This window comes from Pseudoliparis swirei, chromosome 1 (genome assembly GCF_029220125.1).
Source record: "Pseudoliparis swirei isolate HS2019 ecotype Mariana Trench chromosome 1, NWPU_hadal_v1, whole genome shotgun sequence".
Classification (NCBI taxonomy): Eukaryota; Metazoa; Chordata; class Actinopteri; order Perciformes; family Liparidae; genus Pseudoliparis; species Pseudoliparis swirei.
The window spans coordinates 13,385,720-13,407,890 of record NC_079388.1 but is presented as its reverse complement, the minus strand read 5'-3'; the positions used below and the strand labels follow the sequence as shown (position 1 = coordinate 13,407,890).

The window sequence follows — 22,171 nt, the reverse complement described above, 5'->3', positions numbered from 1 at the left end:
TACTGTGAACATGCAGTGTTACAGAATTGCTTCTTTTTCTATTTTTCTGCCCCTACCACTAAACCCATGATTTTGATCTGCTATGTTGGCACTGTTATGAGGTGGTATTATTACTGCCGTGATATTAAGTCATTTCAATTTAGGGAGGAGGCCATGAGTGATAGCTCTAAAACCGTCACTAATGCTAATTCCTGCGCTGCTGGTGAATAACATTAATCTGTAATAATGACACAAAGGCCCTCTGTCTAGCAGAGGGGTTACTTCCTGTCCCCTCGAAACCCTTGACAGCCCCACTCACTCACGAAAGTCAATTGTATCTGCATAATGAAAGAAAAATAAAATGTTAATGTGAAAATGTAAAAAAAAGATTTGGAACAGGGAATGTAACACACGTAAAGGCCTCTTTCAGTATTGTTGATGTTGTGCATCTCTGTACGTGCCCGTGGGTATTGGGAATGTCCATTGAGGGTGTCTTTCTTCCGCTCTTTATGAATGGCACTAGGCTCAGAAACAAGGAAACATTCAACACAAGCTAAAAGAAAACAAAAGAAATTAGAAACGCTATCAGTGATGGAGGTCATTGGTGGCTCGCACCCACGCTTATAATTAAACCCCCCCAAAAAATAGCAAAATGGATTTGCAGTGTCTACTTGTGACTGTGTGCGAACATTTGGCTGAAGATATTTCTCACAGTGCAATTTGCTGGTCCAGTGAGACATTTCCATTTTCAACTGAAGGGTTTTGTTATTCAGAGACTCTGGCATGCGTGTGTGTGTGTATGCATGGCACCGAGCGAACAAGAGATTTAAAGAGAGCTTCAAACTGCAGTGAAATGAGTCAGAAGGGGGGATTAGCAAGGGGTTATAAGCCTGTTGTAGGAGTTAAGGCCTTTTTAGCTGAAGATCAGACAGAAGGCAGCACTGCAGCCAAATCAGACGCTGTGTTCTTCCCACGCTCTGTTACTCCCTATCATTGTTGCAGTACAATAACTGCTGCGCATGCCCTTGGTTAGAGTGCCAGACTCTCAACTTAAAGAGAACAAATGTGTGCTTTAATTATTGAGCAGAAACCCTCATACAATTGAGAAAACAAAATAAAAAAGACAAATTGGAGTCGGGCAGTTTTACTGCGCGCACACACACAGGGACACACTTAATGTGGAGACAATGTCAAAGTGAAAGGTATAATATTCATTAAACAAAGCCCGAATCATAGGAACAGAACCCAGTGGGTTGTGTCTACGTGTTGTTTATACACATCAATGACATGCAATCATTCCCAATCATTAACCCTGTAGAGACATGTGTCAGCCACGTAATTGACAGGGTAAATGACAGTGTTGTCAGTGTTTATTCATGTTTAAAGCCCTGCGTAGAATATCTATGAGGAATACATAATGAATCTGCCTTGTTCCTCCATTACCTCACACGAGAAAGATCCAGTTGGTTGCGTCTCATACGTACACACAGACAGACACACACACACAAATGCACACACAAACGCTCTCATGCATGCATTCCCATGTGTAAATATACATGAATGCAAAACGCATCTCACACCTCCTGTTTCAGTGTGTAAGCAAAATGATGCGGATATGACAGATGAAAGCCGTGCCAATTATCGCCCTCTCTGGCCAAACACTCTGCATGTCTTCAGGTTTAGGGCCGAATGACTTAAGTACCCATTTTGGGATTGGCCTTTCCCCTCCAATTAGGCATAGTTATTTTAGACATCTGCCGAAAGAAAACGCAGCAGTCGAGCACATATTTCACCCTCTATTAGAGCCTGGTTGCCAAGATGATTTGCTTGTGGACTGTCTGGGTTTACGATGGTTATAAATAATTGAAGTCAGGTAACACAGTCAGGGCCTCGTTACAAAGTGGACACTAATATTGGTTGATACTCAATGATGATTTTGGTCTCAGATTCTAATCCACAGCGATTATATTCCCTGTGATCACAAGATTAACCTCGCCATGTGTGAAAACCAGAGTTATCACATTGTCATCTTTCCCTTTAACTTAAACATGGGAACGGTTTAAAGATGTCCGCCTTAACCTTCTGAGATGGAGGAGGTTACCATTTGGGAAAGGTTATAATCTTGGCTGTGCAAATGACAGGAACATGATGGTGCATTTCCTTTTGAAATGTGCATGCATATGATGGAACATCCTGCCAGGAAGCAAATGGGGATGATGATGAGAGATCATTTCACTTTACTAGCAAAAGAAGAGAGAGAGATATACACACTCAGATAATTTAAAAAAAAACCAGACAGACAGACACACAGACAGACACACAGACAGACAGACACACCTTTAAAGAGTGTATGGAGATGATGTTTGGCTGGCAGCCAGTGGAAGATATTACAGCCATAATTCATTCCTTGCTGGCCCGGGCCTCTGATTTTACTGGCAGGAACTATACAATAAAATATACACATATTTGCGACTTTCATACAGCAAAGAGGCTCCAGTAACAAAATAGTGGATGTATATTGGAAAAAAAGTTAAATGATATGATGGAGAAACTACAGTAAAAAAGAGAGTACAGAAATAATGAGAAATTGATTGGATATTCTCCAGACATATATGGAAATACACACTTGAACCCAATGGACAGGAGATTGAAAAATATACATTTTTAAAACGTTAAGTTTTAAAGATGATTTAAAAAAGGAAACTGATCACAGTAAAAAAAGAAATCACCTTTCGCATCATTCACACACATACAAAATGATTAGGCTAACGGTTAACGGATTGCAGTGATATGCTAGAGCCTCTTTTTTTTACACATAAGCCTTTAATAAAAAGGATATGCTCTTACCGAGCACTGTTTAAGTCCAAAGGTTCATTGTTTTGTTTTTAATGATTACAATGTCAGAGCTAATTCCAACAGATGGGCTTGCCTTAGGATATCAGCTTCTAATGACAAGAGCCAATTCTTCTAACTGTAATCCATACATACTCTTCTCCTGTTTCCAATAACCAAGGCTCATACACCACATCCACACTAGAAACTACAAATGATAAATATGTAATTCTTGACAGACACAGGTCCGTAAGAGTTAGTGGCCATATGATATATATCTAACTAAATGTTCTGCTTTCAGAGGGGCCATCAGCCTGATGAATCTGATCCCCACCACTCAAGAATGCCAAGGGAAACCCCCAAAAATGGGTGCCATTTACTGACAACAGAAGAAAAAAAGATCCGTCACAACAATTTGGATCATAACCATAACTGCCGTTTATGAATCATTATGTACTGGGAATGAGAACAGCAATCTGTTCTCGTGAATGAAGGCTACGAATCTGTTTAAAGTGTGCTCGTTTTAATCTCGACTTTTGAGAGGATGTCAATCAAAGTTCCGATCAAGCAAAGGGGATGTGTTTGTCAGCCCCTCAGTGCTCAGCCATGATTGGTTTCATGCTTCAGTCATGTCATTAGTCCCCTTTAAAAGACCTACAGATGGATGAGTCTGAAATGAGACAGGGAGGATGAATGCCAACAAAGATTTAAATAGGTTTTTTTTAAATGTAGAATAGATGAGTGGAACAGAAAAAAAGAAAATCTCTTCAGCTCCAAATTCAGATTTGGTGTGCATTTCAAGACTTCTCATGAATACATGATGACTGAATCCACAAAGCAAGCACTGAGTCATTCTGCAGAATACTGTTTGTGTTAACTATTCAGATTATTCGTTCATTACTTTAAGATAGTTAAACTATTTCAACTGCGTGTGCTAACTTTCTAATTTGACTTTCAGCTACTATCTTAACTGTTAGGTTTCGATAGTTAACTATTCCAAATGCGTTACATTTAGCAAGTTAATCATTTCAGCTGGGTATGTTGTCTCTATGTTTTTGATCTACCAGTTCTCACATTGAAGTGATGGATTTTGAAACCAGTGAGAGACAGAGAGAAAGACAGTGTGTGTGTTCGCAGTACCCCAACAACAATTCACAAACACACAGAAACAGGATTTTCAAAGACAGTTGGCTTAATGTCGCCATAGCAAGAGGTCTGTAAAGATAACACCAAAAAAAGAGAAAGGGTAAACAACTTTGATGTAAACAAGCTTCAGACAGGGAACACAGCCTTTTAAGTGAGTGTGGAGAGTAGGATAAGATCTAGAAGAGGACTGACATGGGTACGGGTGATAGGAATGGACAGCGACACACTGAGGTGTGTGAAGACAGAGAGCGGGGAGAGACTTTAGATGTTGAGAAAAGAGCAAGGACTAAGGCTGAGTGAACTGTGTCTGTGTGTGTGTGTGTTTTTATATGTGTTTGCTCAGTCTACTGTGATGGGACTCACTGTACTGATGAAATACTGTGGTTCCTCACATTTTCCCAAAACTAACAGGACCTGAGCGAGCACAAAGGCATCAGAATACAGACGAAGAAAGCAGGCAACAAGATGGTAGAAAGAGAGTAAAACATAGATATCTGAATAGAAATGCAGCAGACTGACCTCCTCTGGTCACACACAACGAACAGAATCATTCTGTATACAGGAAGCTCTGCTCTCCGTTAATAACAATGCTTCCTTCCCACCGCGAAAGGAAGATATAATCATTGAGGGGAGTGAGGAAGGACTCAATGAACAGAGAAAAAGATGAAGCTCAAGGGAGATGCAAATAAATGGTGCACACTCAAGCTTCAAGTGTGGCAAAGAAAATGATGTAAACCAAAGAGACATCACACAGAGGAAAGAATAGAGGTGTGGGTAGAGACACGGGCTCACATAAAAACTGGTGGAGTCAAACATCAGAAAATGTCTGACATGCAGCACATTTTTTGTGGTTAGTACAAACCATCTCAATCTGTTTCTCTTATTGGGCCCCTCCGCTGTTAATGGGGGACGTGAAGGGAAGGCGAGATGAAGGGGTTACATCGCATCATGCGCCAGTGAGCTCGGGTTGGCTTCCACTAAGCGTGCTACACCGCTGGATCTGCTAACACCTTATTGCGGTGCAGCGCAGCAAAGCCCTCTCACTGATCTTACCCCCCACCGCCCTCCCCTCTGCCACCACCACCACCACTGCTAATCTATCTATCTCACACAGACAAGACGGACCCGGTGAATGCATCACCTTCCAATCATCCCATCATACACTCAAAAAACCGATTCAAGCCCTTCTTAGAGGTGACACATTTAAATATTGTTTGATATATTTAAATAAATCAATTACAAAATGAAGATATTTATATTGAATGGGTGTAACACAAAATGTATGAATACTTTCATTTATTAGATTTATTTAGGTTACACTCACAAAAACGATTCAAGCCCTTCTTCGAGGTGACACATTTAAATATAGTTTGATACATTTAAATAAATCAATTACAAAAATAGATGTTTATATTTAATGGGTGTAACACAAAATGTATGAATACTTTCATTTATTAGATTTATTTAGGTTAGATGGTGTGCATATCAACTCAAAATAAATGTGTTTCATTGAGGACTACCCTTTGCGCATGCGCTTTCTGAAATTAATTTTGTCACCTCTTATTCCTGCCACCACCATCTGCTATCCATTTCTGATGGGCTCTGACTCCAGACAGCTTTCAGCATGTACAGTGCCCCCCCCCACACTCACACTCACATTGGTAAATGTAATCTTATACCTGTTTGAAGCAGCGTAGATCGGTGTCCTATAACTGCATTTCTTGTTTTTCGAGTTTAACAATAATTTATTACTATTGCATATATTTGAATAGTGCAAAGTCTTTGGCGATTGGACTGCATCCTGAATTAGGAGAAGAGCTAGTGATGCTGATATCTGCGAAGGCAGAATCCCCCTGGAGTCCAGACACTGGTGATGGTAGAAGAAGAGAGTTGCTGACCCTGATGATTAATGATGAGCAGGACTGAATGCTGATTGGAGGAGCCTGGGGTGGAGGAGAGTCACATCGGTTTGAGTTGAAATGACAACTGACAGCAGCAGAGAGGAGAACATATTTTAAAAGTTTGCCAACAACGCTGTGATTGGCTTACAGAACTACGCTGCCTACTATTGGTTCATGCATCGTACACGCCCCCAATTAGCTGATGGAGTAATTGCTTCAAGACTAAGAGGCTGCTTAAAAAATGTGTCTTCCTTCCTGAACTTCCGCTTGAGCTTCATTGAAAGTCTCTTGCATGCAGGCTCACGTAGGCTACTTCACAGTGAGAAGCGCACACTAAAACACATTCACAACAAATGCAATGATTGATGTGAAATGACCTGCACTCATTCTTATTCTCGAAGAGCCATCTAATATTGCCGTAAGACTACATATAGAGTGCAATGCAGTGCAATCAGTACTCAGTAGATTACAATAGATGCCCACAGCATTAGCAGGGTGCGTCTGTACACAATAGGCGATATATATCCCATGTCTTTACAGCATGAGAACATCATAACTGTTTTGTGCCTCAGAGGTTAATCTTCCAGTAGCAGGCCCTTTTATAGCGATTCATATTTGCTTTATTTGCCAAACCATGAATACACTGAAAAGCCTCAATGGCAGCACTACTCATTTGGGAAGACTTTGGAAACAGATTTAGTGGATGCAAGAATCACATAAACTACATTCTCATTATTGTTTAAGCTCCATAGGATTTGAACCACATTTGTAAGACGGTTTAACACACCATCAAATACTTTATTGTATTGGTAATCACACCAGCCCTGTTGAGAAATACAACATAACTCAATTGGAGCTGGGATACTTCATGATATTATCACTTCAGGGAATATATACTGGACTGTGTGATATTATTTTCATTGTAAAATTGAGATATTTAATGACCCTCCATCTGCTCTATCCCCAATAGACAAACACTTTTCCCGTGCAAGCAAATAACCCTGCTTTTCTAATTATAGAAAGCCTTGCTGCTTTGTGAATTTGATGAATTTGTTTTACAAGATGTGCGAGTTTAACAAAGCATCATTTAGTAAATGAGATCCGATCCTACGAGGGATCATAACAAACGGGCATTTTAACAAGAGACTCTGATGTTTAATGCACTGGTTTGAGAGTGAGTTCTGCTCTAATTCCAAAGGATACGTGCATGCGGCAACCATCTCCATTAAGAAACCCACTGGCCAGTTCCCAAGCGATAGAGAGAGATTGGCAGCATCTAATTATATTCCGAGGCGGTCTATTCCTTAAAGGTTCTGGGGTGCTATTCCACCAAAAGCACTGTTCTGAATCTCTCGAGTCTCTAGCGTGCTAGATTTGGAATCACCGGCTAAATTGGGTCCGGGAGAAAGGTGCTGATGGTGTGGTGAGAGGAGATTGGGCTGCTATGATACCGGAATCGCAAGGGGAATTAAAACGCTGTCAGGCTGCAAGCAATAAAACATATTAAAGCAACACCAGGGATGTTCTGCTTCACTTGAGCACATATGTAGAGAGAGTCATATGGTTCTAAAGCCTGATTTTAATGTTTATGTGTTGTGACCGACTGTGAGCCCACAAAAAGGCACCATGTTTATCTAAGAAGAGATCATGTTTGAGAATATGCTGGAAAATCAGCTTTAACCGTGGACACAAAAAAGGTTAAAACATCATATTAAAAAGTTTAACGTGGAGAGCATTTAAGCTTCATGGATCCATTTTGTTTTGTCTGTATTTTGTGTGTGTTTAAATGTCAACCCTGCCCTATTCAGATCACAGTCATCATATTCACTTCTTCGTCAAAAGTAGAGGGTTAAACTCTGCCTCTGCGAATCCCAACCAGCAAGAACAAATGACATAACCGCTCGAGACAAAAGCAGAGCTCAGAAAATTCTCTTGGATAAACTGTAGTTGTAATAGGACAAGATCTCATGTGTCAATGTTTCATGCTGTGTTTATGTGTCGCAGCTGAGTGGGAAGCATGCGTGGCGTGTGTGTGACTCGGCACATAGCGCTGGGGCTCAGGAGAAAAGTTCTAGTTCAACAGTGAAATCAAGATGCATGCAGTTATGTTCCTGCGGAGTCAGGGTCCCACTATGGGGATGTGTGTTATCTGCTCGCGATGTCGAGCCTGAGCTTTTCCCTTTTGAATAAATTCAGGGGAAATCAGTGTGAAGACGCAACAATAAATCCGATGAGTGGCAACGACTGCTGTGATACTCACTCTGGTGAAAGATGTGTTTGTGTGTGTGTGTGTGTGTGTGTGGGTGTATGTGTGTATGATAACACACTAGAAACAGAGGAAAAGCAAAGTCGCGATTTGACATTTAAGGGAACCAATACCATCATTATGTTTCAGGGCGTGGTTCTTTAACTGATGGTATTCTAATCCCTCACACACATGGAGACCTTTTACCTCTAGTTGCGCTGTTTCAGAAGTTGCCTTATGATCCTGCGTCGGGGATTCACTTGAGATAATGCATTAAAAAAGATCAGAGCTGGGACAATCAGCCTGTGCTTTTCTGATTCCCAGAATAGCTAACTCTTTGGATGTATGAGGTTTCTGCAAGACCCCGAGGCAACTCATTATACTTTGAGCAGAGGAACGGCAGCTGATTAACAACTCAAATTGCGCTGTATAGCTGCGTTAGTTTGAAGTGAGCGCTGGCAAAATATAGCCAAACAGTATGTCATAAAGCTTTAGTATTAAACTTGGCAAACAAACAATTCAATTTGGTCTTTTACAGCCTCTATTTACGACAAACTAAACAACTTCCATGTCAGCAGAGCACACTCGTGGGAGTTTTCAGCACAGACCATATATGATGAAAGAAATCAGAGCTCCAACTATCATATATCTCCTTTTCTATAAACCACATGACCCACAAATGGGGATGTTATTATGGCCTATATTTTACTTTAAGAGCACTTTGTGGTCACATAAATCATGCCTGCCACACAACGGTGCATGAGATGCTACGGGGGAAAAAAAAGATGATTTCTACACATTTGATTATTAGAATCCATTTGTATTTGTGCTTCCTGCATTTTCAAATATATTCTGATTATGATATATACTACATCTGCACGTTTTTAGATTTTTTTTTAACATATCCAGTGGCATAATTTGTAACCATGAAACAAAAAAAAGATTTGTCTTTTATGGTTTAGGTTATAGGAAAGGTTTGACAACTAAAATGACTGTAAATCAGGGCAATTTTTGTGATAACCATATCATTTATCTATTAAACATATCCACCCACATCCATCATCTAAATATATGCACCTTTATCAGACCCAGGCTACCTGTTGCCCCAACTCTGGTCGAAGCTAAATGCGGCTAAGTTTAGCCCGATGCCAGCTCTTCATCACCCGACAGCGATATCATATTGCTATATTCTTCTCCCTTTCAGAGAGAAAGCTTCTTACTTAACCTTCCGTGGTACAATCTCAGTATGTGCATGTCCATCAAGCATTCGGGGCATGCATATGGAGTGTTTTCTTGCTTTTAACTATTAGTGTGCTTACTGGGGCAGCATAATGCAGATAATGATTAGTTGTGGATTTTTTGTAAAGCTTTCTCTAAGATAATAATACTGTTCGGTGTAGTATGCTGGCGTCTGTCAGTCCACTTCACAGTTGTCCTGTATGTCAACACGTGATCTTATGTTCTTCTTTCTTCAACCGTGACACCCACACAGCATGTATGCAGTAGAGATCAACCTTATTGTTGAAGAGCACACACGTGGGCCCTTGTGGCGGTGCCTTGACACATCGCGTGGGCTAGCGGTGTCTTACTTCATAGGGGTCCAGTGGCCTCTCACTCCAAGTTTAATTACATCGCTGGCCTCTGCAGCGGTCTCATTTGATCTACCTCTCTAATTGCTGTGATGGTGGTAGGAGGGGCAGGTGATGACACAGCCTCTGGTCGCAATGTTTAGACATGTGAGACATAAATTACCCAGGGCGTCTGTGAAGGGACCCCCGTCCGGCTCCAAAATGTCTCTGTTGTATTCCATGGAAATCAGAGTCATCTTATTAACTGCAGTAACTCATTTTTAGAGGTTTAAAGTTGCAAGGTCTGATTTTCTTTGCAGTTTAAAAAAAAAATGTTACCTTATTGTTTTCCATGTCCATACATTTGATCAGTTACCCTTGAGATGGAACATATACGACCCGTGAACCACGAAGGACCTAATTGATGATCCTTTAGCCACATGGTGCTTTAATTAAAGTGTAAGGTTTTAGCATACCATACCTTCCACAAACATTTCCAGACAACTTGTCAAACACATCCTCTGGCATGCACCAACAAAGGTTTTGGACACTGGGCCTTTTATTATGAAGTCATTATGTTGTTATTAAGGTGATACCAAAGCAAATCAAATTTGACCGATAAGGAAGCCATAACACCATAAAAACATTCTCCATGAATTTCATTAAATTAATCAGACTAATGGTTTGTGAGCTGAGTGCAGCTCAACAACATTCTATATTCACTCCCTTCCCAGCTTCTGGTTTTATATGTGCTGCTCCCCACTTGCTTTCCGGTCATACTTTGAGAAAACCCATACCAAATGTGATGAATGCTGCCCCTCAGTGTTTTTAAACATCGAAAAGTATGTTTAAGTTGGTGTAAAAGCATACAAAGTATGGAACGATGGAACAAAATCGCACAGCTCCAGATTTGCAGCATGTGGCAAACACTGAGACAAAGACATGTCAACTGAGCGTGAAAATGTTTTAACTCGAGAACATTTTCACAGGCTGATGAATGAACAGAGACAACGACAAGAGATGTTGGTCCAAAGGGAAATAAATGAAACGACTGGAGCTTTTTGTGACTTTTGAAATCAGTCAATCTGAACTGTCACAAACTCAAACACTTTTGTGCTGTTTAAGCAACCATTTGTGCTTCCATGTGGACACATACACCTGATATTAGTGGCCAAGAACCACAGACTGCAAATGCACACGTGAAAGTGAATGCACTTAAGATAGAAAACCAACAATTTACATGCACTTTTTAAAAAGCTACTCCACATAAAATCACATCTCTCCACTCGCTGCTACTCGGTGACACTGACATACGCTGCAGGGTATAAACGTTGTGATGAAGTATACTTCTTGCATTAATGTTCTCCTCTCCTCAATGGAGTTCTGTACATAGCTTCAGAGTTAAGGCAGCCTTGGCGGAATTTAGGAAAAAAAAGAATGCAGCGTTTACTCAATTTAACGCTAAATGTTGCTAGATAGTCCAGTACATGTTGATGCCATTCAATTAATCAGAATATTCATGAGAAAAAGAAGAAAAAAAACTTGATGTCCTAGGGTTAGGGTTACCCTAACCCTTATATTAACAGTTAAAACCAATTGAGCAATGTGAGCAAACTGTTTGAAAGCCATGTCAGAAGTCAAATCTGTTTTTTCCTCTACTAATGCTAAACGTAGCCTGTGTTTTGGGATTAAATACTTTAATCCCCCCTCCCAAACGATGAAATACTTGTTTTAACGTTCCATTGTGTTTCAATGTTGAAGGAGTGCGATGCTAAATTGGTGGAATAGTCGTTCAACAGGATCAAACCTTGACCCCCTAACTCCAACCTGATTCTTTCTGGAAATGAGTCTGTTTCACAGTTTTAGGAATCACTTCAATAATGTATGCAGATTTATATCCACTGTGCAGAGCCACATTTGCATTGAACTTTCTCAGTGCAGTCTAAAGCTATTCCAGTAGAACCTGTGAACATCTCTCTCCCCATCTCGTCCTTTCCCTCACTCCCTCTGTAATAGTCAAATTAAAAATATATCAGTAATTAGACATTGAAGAATGCATATTGGCCTCACAGTGCAACCAAATACATGGACTCACCAAAGACACACAATTAATCTATATTACTCTCAAGGCCTACATGTTTAAGATGTACAGAAAACATGATTATAGACTACAGTATTGCCATGGCAACTCTGCACTGTCATATGCACCAACCCTGTATCACAAAAATTACGTTCCCCCAGACCTAAAATGCAATTTGCAGTTACGTTTGACTGAAACGTATTTCTCTCCAAATTACATTTGACTGAAACGTATTTCTCTCCTGATTACATTTGTATTTGACGTATTATAATTACAAAAACGTCTCTGATCAATGTATCTTTGCCGTTTGTTATCTCTCTTTTCTACAATGCTGTTATGAATTGTAAAAAGCGTCCTCTAGTCTTATTTATTATTATGTTATATGTTGTTTCGCCTGCGTATTATGACAGCAATAAGCGTTGTAACGGATCATATGAATTGGCGTGAAGACTTACTGCTGGTGACGCTCCTTTATTTTCTTTCTTTAGGTGACAATACATTAATTAAAACTCGTACACTATCACCACCTTAACAGAGTTAGTCCCATACGGGTCAAATCAACTATTAAACTTGTTATAAAATGCGCATCTGTCTGTAATCTATACCATAAAGTTCGCATTTTAACCTAAACAAAAGTGCGCTTCCTTTTAACCTTACAAAATAAAAGTCCGATTTATCTGTTAAGCGGAAGTAGAATAAAACGTCTATATTTATTCAAACAATACAATATAAAAGGCATACATACATCAAAATCAATAAGGAAAATGCTAAACAGTCAAACAACTCAAAACAATAAACCCTTCATGGGGTTATTTACAGGCGTGTTTACTTCTCATCAAACAAAAAGAGCAGGTACCCGGAAAAATCTGGGAAATAATTTGGGAATTGTTAATAAAACATGATTTACCCTTCAACTTCCACTGATATGCATGCAAACTAATACATCGTTTCACACACACACACACACACACACTGACAGAAACACATAGACACTCACATACGTACACACACACACACAGGCAGAGACACACACATACTCACACACACAGACACACACTCTCATACGCACACACTCTTACACGCGCACACACATATACACATGCACACACACGCATACTCTGCAGACTGACCCTTGACCTCCCAATTGTCTCTCAGATATAACCCTGCTTTATATTAAATATATTATATCTACCTAAATATAAGACTTTGAGGTCGTGGGGGGAATCCCCTCCAAAACCACCAGAAGAGAAAATTGTCATCGTGCTAATAACCCTTGTACGATCCTTAAAAACAGTCTTTTAGTACATTTTTCATACTTTCAATCAACTTAAAGATCTGGATTCTTTTCAGATTCAAAGAGGGGCATCTGAATATGTATGCACAGACCTCCACACTGCATGCCTCTGGACTGGAATTCCACCTGTCCAATTTGTTTCATCTAAAATATACATGGGGCAGCTTTGACAGGACACTGGACCTGGGGAGATTCTCTTAGCCCGCACACAGGCATGGATGATCGCACATGCATCAATTTTCACACATATGTCACACAGACTCACACAGAACTAATGAAACATGAAAACTGGCAGCACATGCAAATCACAGCATGCTACCCCTGAATGCAGGCGGACTGTTCTTAACCTCATTCAAACAGAATGAACACCTTTTATGTACAGTGATAGCCTATGCAGTTGTATAAGGGCCTTATTCAACCTAATCGCTCTTTCTTTGAATATGAATGAAAGTAAACAGCATCCTAATGACTTTCTCCATATAATCTTCTCTGAATAAAGCTGCTGTAATATTGTAATCTTCTTTTTTTTTAACCCTTGTGTTGCCTTCGGCTCATTTTGACCCGAATCAATATGACACCCTCCCCCCGCCTTAGGATTAATTTGACCCCATTCAATGTTTAATGTCGGTGTTCTTTCGGTAGTCAACAAACAAACATAAAGTGCCTCACACTTAAACTTGGAAAACAATATTAATTCTAATCATTTTCTGGAGGTTTTAATTGCTGGCGTCAAATTGAACCCAAAGGGTAAAATATGTTAGTAAATATAAAGGTAACAGGAGGGTTAAACATTGAATCGGGTCAAAATGACCCAAAGGCGGGGGGAGGGTGTAATATTGATTCGGGTCAAAATGACCCGAAGGCAACACAAGGGTTAACAAAGCTCTTCGGCATAGGATCCCACTAAATCACTTGGATGCAGAAGACATTTTATACAAAAAGCCTGGACACACACACACACACACACACACACACAGAACAATCAGATCCTGTTAGATCCCAGCACAAAGGAGGCCAGGCTCTTTCCATCTGCTTCCACAAAGCACAGCGTTCCACTTGTTGACCTGCGAACAGGAAGCATCCTCTGGGGGGGAACTCTGTGGATAAGGAGGCCAATGGGCGCAGGCAGATTAATCTGTGCTCTCTGAGCAAGGAGTTAAGCAGTGCAACTAGCCTCCTGCTTGTGCATGAGCTGCAAAGGATAGCATATGTAGTGTATTCCTGAGGATATGGAAAGTGTCCATTACATGATAGGAGTAAACAAAAACAGACAATAAAGTGTTTTGGAGTGTGTGTATAGTAATACTATGGTAGTCTGCAAGAATACAGAGACAAATAGGAGTAATAAAAGCAGAAAGCAGAGAGATGGGATAGAACATTAAAAGCTGGGACTCGTCCAATAAGTTGGAAAGAAGCACAAAGCATCAAATAAACAAGTTTGCTGATGTGAACCTCGCGGGCCCTCCTGTACTGCACTTTAAAAAAAGCAGATGTAGATGCTCTAAATCAATACAATCTGCAAGCTCTTGCTCCTTCTCCTTCCCCAAGGGCCAAACATTATGAGAAACATAAACGGCAAATATTACTTCAGCGACGCACTCAGTTACTGGACAGGAATATGAGTGAACACGCACAAACACACAGCACACCAAGTAACAACCTCAAAGTGCTCTGTCGTTACCCAGTACAAACTCCATGTTCACCTCTGCACAAAGACTTATTCACACAAAAACAAATTGAATGAACTGTTCTCTATAGTTGTATTGTGGCAGTTTCTTATCCCTCGTGCGATCAATATTAATCATAGATGTGAATCATCCCGGCAATTCTAGGCACTTAATTTGTTTTGTTCTCTCCTCCCCCCCTTCCTCCTGCAACCCCAAACGATCTATTCCCGAGGAAGTCCATCCTTTCACTTTTCCTGCCAAAAGGCTTAATTAATTGTAGAGAGCGAGTCCATAGTGCCGGGGTTTTTCTTTCCCGTTGTCTTTCCTTTAGCCTTATCCTCACCAAAGCTCAGTCATGCTTATAGAGCGCCCCAAAACAAAATGGCACTCACTGCAAATATTGACACAGTCACCCGAGGCCGCGCCAAATGAATGTCGCCCCAGTGACAGAGGCATCTGTGACTCCAAAAGGAGCATGGCAGAGCATATGAAGTAGGAGGGCATAATATATGACGCCGTGGAGAGTAGAAGAGAAATATAGTAACTTGCCAGTGGAAAATATTTCACCTCTGATTCTTTCGGCTTCTTCAGATGTTCTTTGCCGATCTACTTTGCAACTTCAGCATGCAGCTGGATTCATCTCCACTCTATGATGAATTAAAAAAAAGAAAAGTGGGACAATGGCCCATCCAGGTTGCAGTGATCCAGCCAAGACCAAGATGTCACATTGCCCCTATTTCATACACATGTATACAGCATGTAAGCAAACACACGATCACTTTTCACACTAGGTTCTCTCCCTCCCGCTGTGTGTGTGTGTGTGTTTTAATGCCTGGTTTTGCACACTTGCCCATCGGCTATCAGACTTGAGTGTGATGTGAAATTGAGAGAGATAGGAGAGAGAGATGTTTGTGTATGTATGAGAGAGAGAGAGAGAGAGAGAGAGATTTAGCGTTGCCAGCATTAGTGCGTGGGTGGATGTTGGAGATGTTATTAGTTTCACATTTACAGGCCTTATAAACCTGCCACATAACTGGGTGGTTTTCATCTCCAGCTGATATGTGTCACACTGTCACTTGTCTCACATTTCCAGCAGCTGCTCCGATGATCATTCAATGATGGCGCAACCGTTACGTGTCTCATATATCTGTCTCATTAACCTTCCCGCTGTGCCGCGGTCAAAATGTACACAATTCATTCATTTATTTGGTAGTAAATGTTATTTTTTTTCCTCATTCCATTGCGACGTGGTTTCCTTCGCACTCAATATTCAAAGCATTGCACGTTTTTTTAAGAGAGGAGAGAGAATTTCTTACAACCAGCTCCAAGCCAAGCATCAATTCCTGTAACATTCATAAATCCTCCTGTCATGGGATTGATGAATTACCTCCCTTTTCGTCTGAGTAAAGAACACATTGCCTACAACGTGACACCTTGCTGCACTGATCAGCTACTGCAGCAGAATACTACGCTTCTCCATTTTGAAACTCCACTGGAACTGTGAATGAAGCACTTGATCTCATTGGGGAAATCGTTCCTGGAACCACAGATAGCTGCTCATAAGCAAAGTCTTGCTCAAGGAGCTAGAGAGATCTCTGGAGATGTCCTCGGCCAGGTTGGCGAGGGAAACTCAATCCCAGAGCGGAAGGTTTGGCTTCTGGAACAACTCCAGCCGAAAAAGAAGAGATAAATAGATTCAGAGATCCCTAGAGAAGTGAAATAAAACTGCAACTTGGGCCACAAAGGCAGGATGTTCTTTCTCAAACAACAGGCTATCACTATTACACCAGGCTAACCGTGTCCATTAACTCTCTCACACACACACACACGCGCGCATTCACTAATGCTGTCAATGCTAAATCTCTCTCTCTCTCTGTCTGTCATACATACACCTCTCTCACCTATCTCTCTCAATTTCACATCACACTCAACCAAGTATGATGTGTGATGGGCAAGTGTGCAAAAGCAGGCATTAACACACACACTAACACACACACACACACACACACACATCTGAAATACATATTAAACAAGCTAAATGAGACATGTGTTAACTGAATGTCCACTTGTGATTTTCGTTTTCACTTTTGACCATAAGCATGTTGCAACTGATTCTTTTTATGTCATTTTGCTGTCCAGGTTGCTGAATTCTCCCCTGACATTCACACCGTTGGTCAAGATTCCCACTGGTGGAGACTGATGTTCTACATTTTGACTCAGGCAAAAAGTGTTTTTTCTGCATTTGGGTCAAGTAATGCTTTTTAAAATGATGGTTATCAGAAATCTTTAAAAAAAAGATTTCTTGAATTTTGGGCCAAGTAAACCCAAAAGTAGATGCAACTGGAGGTAGTTTATACATTGAAAATGTTGTTTAACCCTTGTGTTGCCTTCGGGTCATTTTGACCCGAATCAAAATTACACCCTCCCCCCGCCTTTGGGTCATTTTGACCCGATTCAATGTTTCACCCTCCTGTTACCTTTATATTTACTAACATATTTTACCCTTTGGGTTCAATTTGACGCCAGCAATTAAAACCTCCAGAAAATTATTAGAATTAATATTGTTTTCCAAGTTTAAGTGTGAGGCACTTTATGTTTGTTTGTTGACTACCGAAAGAACACCGACATTAAACATTGAATGGGGTCGAATTAACCCAAAGGCGGGGGGAGGGTGTAATTTTGATTCGGGTCAAAATGACCCGAAGGCAACACAAGGGTTAAATAGTCTGGGTGCACTTAATGATCTAAATGAAAGCAGGAAGAAGAAATTAGAAATGCTGTAATGGATTACAACTGAAATAAATAACCTTTGTTGTTAGTCTTTCTTGTGAGTCTTGTGTTTTCTACAGGAACACAAAAACCACAGGGAGGATAACGTGTATGCTTTTCATGGGCAATTATTGTGTGGGAAGTTGTGGCACACACTGTAAATTACAACAACATTAGACAAGTTCCTTCATTATCTGGAAGCCATGTTAACTAAAAAAAGTACAGCATTGAGAACTATTATTAGATTACTGATTCAAATGGTCTCAAAATGGCCAACATACAGATGCCCTGAATAGATATGAGGGGGTTGGATGTTTTGGCGGCAAACGATGCTGTATTAGACTCAGAGACATTTCCATCAGTTTTAACCAATGGCCCTGACCACTATTTGTCCTCTACGCAGCAGGGTTAAAAGAAGGAGCCTTCTCTTACATCCAACTCATTAGCCATCATCCACGGGTTGCTCATCTCTGCTAAAAGGGGACACGGCCCCGCCGGCTCCATTAGTTCTGACAGCAGCCCGGAGAAATAAAACAAACAAGGTTATTCACCGTGTTTAATACAAGAAGAGGTGATGCTATTCATTATGACCTACCCACATTGAGTGTGGAGGCAGTCATACAGTACAGAGGTCTCCAGAGGAAGTCAGTGTGCCTTTACCGTTGTTGTGTTGTCATAACGAGTAGTTTTCTACTGATTTGGTTTCTTAAAGGTCCATTTCATGATCACTCAACTTTCTATTCAGAATATGAATAACTCTGCTGACCTGTTAATCCAAATACTGGATGGTGCCAAGAACCAAAGAGACAGTCACTGCTCATGAATCAGTGTCCCTGTTCAATAGGCTAAACCAGTTCACCCCAGGCTGCTGGAGTAAAGGCTCGACTCAGTGGTGGAACGAGGAAAACATTGTAAGAAATAGTTCAACATGCTACAGATGGCTACTTGGGGAATACAATAATCGAGGTCGCTGCTGCCACTCCATTATTTAAGGGGGTTTGATAGAGCAGTGGGAGTTTATTTTGAAATGCATGCAGAGACAGTGAGCGCGCGCGCACGCACGCACACACACACACACTGCATGCTCAACAGATGGATAGACACAAGAGTCAGAGAGAGGATGCTGGAGGCTCGTTTGCACTCCCGTTGTCGCGTCCTGGATGTCATTCCCGTTCAGCGTCACCGCAGCCACCTGCTCGCTACCAGCGTCTGAGGAAACCGTGTTCCCTCTGACTCGATAGGAAAACACAACATTCTCCTGAAATTAACTCGGGGTGGATATGGGGGGACGCATGGTGAGAAGAAGTAGCACTGCGGCAGACGCACGTCATGGGGCGCCCCACACATACGTCGGACCTTCACTCAGTGATCAGGTAGTTTTCAAAGGGCTTTCTGTTGTGTGGAGAGACGCCAGTACGGATGAATACCCCCCCCCCCCTCCTCCCTTTTAACCCAGAGTGCACGCTCGCTAGCGTCCTTGGTACATCCTGGCTCTTTAGCATTCAACGGGAGAAGGCGCACACACCCAGGCGGACACTTATGCACAGACCGGGAAGAAGCATCGGCATTAGCCCTCTAACCTATAACGCTTGTCATGAACCGGGACCCGAAGGAGACCACCTCCTGCCCGGAATCATCTCCGGCCATCAGGGGCACTATAAATGAAGTGTAGGCTATGTGCGGGTGGAGGAGCAGCTGTGCATTAGAAATAGTTTTCTAAACTCAAAATGGCATCGTGGAAAACCCCCATGAGAGGGAAGAACACCACATCAATGTGTGTGTGCGCGCGCGAGCGTGTGTTGCGAGGACGGAGGACGTGAGCGTTGTGAATTCGTCAGTAGCCTACGGAAGGTGGGAAATGAAAGTGTTCGTGCATGCGATGTGCGCACAATGTGCTGTGTGTGCGTGCGTGCGTAGCTATGCGTGGGTGTGTGCGTGTTTCTTTTGGCCGCTGCGCAAAGTTACAAGTCTGCCAGCAGCTTTGGAGGCAATAGCTCCCTTTGTCTCCCACGGTTCAGCATTCAGAAGGCTGCTGCTGTCCACCTGTGCTCAACTAATGGGCCTTAATTCAACTGCTGAGATGTGTTTGAGGGGTTTTCTGTGACCGGCACTTCCGTTCAGGTTCACTGATCCGACATCCCCGCGGGCAACTGCCGATGTACTTTCAGTCTTGTGAAGAAGGCGAGCATGAGGGTCCAGTTCCCCTTTCTATTGGACACTATATGCGTCATTAAAACCGGACTACACTTAACACGCACTGATCTTAACAACAAGGATGCCAAGAATAAAATGAAATACATACGCCGGCAGACTGCAAAGCATTCTGAAGTACGGGACGAAAATATGTTGAGTTTCATAGATAAGATGCGTTACCTGATCGCTGTCAGCGGTAGTTATTCGATGCGACGGTTATTCCCCGATCGGTTCTGTGGATACAAATTAAGTTTCCCATCCATGGCACGTCTCAGATGGAGAGGCGGACTATCATTCATTCACCCTCGCTACTGCGCGGATTCTTCTCCCCACGAATGTTCTCTCCGAGGCATCCCACTTCTGCGCCCTCCGAAACAGACCGAAAATTATAATAAGTGTAAAACATATAGAGATAAATGGAAATAAGGAAGGATCGCTAAGGACATGAGATCATAAAGTATCCATTAATCAAACGAAATAACGAAAAAAAAGGCAATTCAAAAATGAAGAGGAGGGAACGCTTTTGTACATGTCCAGTTTTGTTCAAAAAATAAATCCACGTCATATAATCTCCATGGTTTTGCGCATATAGGCACGCTGTAGCCTATATTCCAATGTAATGAGAGGAGAGCTCGCTCACAGGCAGCAGCGCCGCAGCAGCAGGGGCTGAGTCGGATAACGGCTTTTTTTCCGACTGATGCCCGGTACTCCAAGTCCAAGGAAGCTCTTCATTTGAAGTAGAGCTTGAGGGAAAGGTACAATGAATTAAAAAAAGCCAACAATTCTTACTCCGTTTACTCCCCTTGTTGTCCTCACTATCATGTCAGAGGGTGACATGTGTCTGTAGATCTCGCCTGCTCTGGCATTTGGGATATGTATCCACAGGCAGCAGCTCACAGTCGGGCATCTGACTCCCCTGCAGTCGCTTCAAGAGAGGAGAACGGAGATGCGCGAACTCGCCGCCCTACGTCGGGGATCCGTTAAGCGCGTTCACGACAACAAACTTCCTCCCTCCCGCTCTGGCTCACACCACATACCATCGCTCATATCGTGACGTCAAGCACGCGCATTTTCCAAATATAGCGAAAAATCTCTACTTATTTCACATATATAAAATCCACTCCACAGTAGGCTTCCCCAATTTTTAAAATTAAATGTTAAAGTATACTAACTCTTTCAGAGTTATTACAACAATAGCAAGAGTAAATTCGTTCTTTATTTTTAATAAATGTGCAAAAATGTGCAAAAAACAGTTTTCACTTTGTCATTATGGGTTTTTGTGTGTAGAATGTTGAGGAAAATAATGAATTTAAGTTTTTTTTGCATTTAAAACCTAAAATGGGTCGGTGCCGACCCTAACACAAGAGGAAGGTTAATCCATTTTGGAATAAGGCTGTAACATAACAAAATGTGGAAAAAATTAAGCGCTGTGAATACTTTCCGGATGCACTGTACATATTTAATTCCCCAGTGTTACACATTCAGTGTTATAATGAATTGACTGCAGTAAGATTCCCTAAATAATTTTTTTAATATCAAATGTTGAAATTTCAGCAGAAGCAACATTTTAGAATAAATCTATACTGTGTTCAACTTACAAGCTGTGTGTGTGTCTTGAAATGTCAAAAGCTGCTCAGTAGAATCAAAGAGTGCATGCACTTATAGCCAGTAAAAATATGGTGAGTGCTTAAGGGTCAGTGGTTAGCAGCTCTGACTTTCAATCAGGGGGTAGGGGGTTTAATACCCGCCCTAGTCAATGTGTCCTTGAACAAGACTCTCATCTGTGTCTACGGTGTATAAATGTGAGAGTTAAATTTGTGTTATTTACATTTGACAGTAGGACTAGTGTTAATCCAAATTAACACTTCTCAGTGGTCTCTGAAATGTTAACACTATAAGGGAAATATAAGGGACCATGTGGTCACTGGTGAGTGTTACAATCTACACTTTAAGTGTTAAATTGACACAGTGTAGTAACAAGACCTTTAGTCATATTAAGCAAATACAAAACATATTTTGATCGGGGTGTTTCTGCTGGCCACCTGAGATCCTTTTGAAAACCTCTCAGTAGTACTGATCGCTTGAGTTGTTGGACATAAAGGAAACACAAGGCAACATAACAAAATACGTTTTTGTTAGATAGCATATGTCTCATGCTATGTTTGTTGAAATCTCTTTGACATGTTGGAATATTTCTTACAAAGGGCCAGAGGAGCCTTTGGCCTTCTGTCAGAAATATTCCAACATACATACATCCCACCGTTATGTTCTCATGGCTTCAGGTGGTGGTGCTGATATCACAGGCATCCTCCATACAGTGGACGATGTGATTAGACTTTGAGGAATTCTTGCAGCATATATTTGCATATGGATGAGTAAAAGTGGTGGGACATTAGTCAGCTGAAGTGCTTCTTGGGAAGGCTTGAAGGTGGAGGAGGAGCTGTCGTGGTGCAGCTCGTCTAGTGTAGATAGATTATCAAGCGACCATATATTCATC

The 22,171-nt window shown here is 41.4% G+C and overlaps 1 protein-coding gene across 1 annotated transcript in view; it reads right to left on the bottom strand.

Annotated features, from left to right (window-relative positions):
* Nucleotides 1–20,522, bottom strand: part of adgrb2 (adhesion G protein-coupled receptor B2) — a 211,605-nt gene extending 191,083 nt beyond the window's left edge. The window contains exon 1 of the mRNA XM_056417315.1: nucleotides 20,464–20,522. Coding sequence (XP_056273290.1) covers nucleotides 20,464–20,511 — 48 coding nt within the window. The 5' untranslated portion in view covers nucleotides 20,512–20,522. The remainder of the gene's footprint in view (nucleotides 1–20,463) is intronic.
* Nucleotides 20,523–22,171: the final 1,649 nt, after the last annotated feature.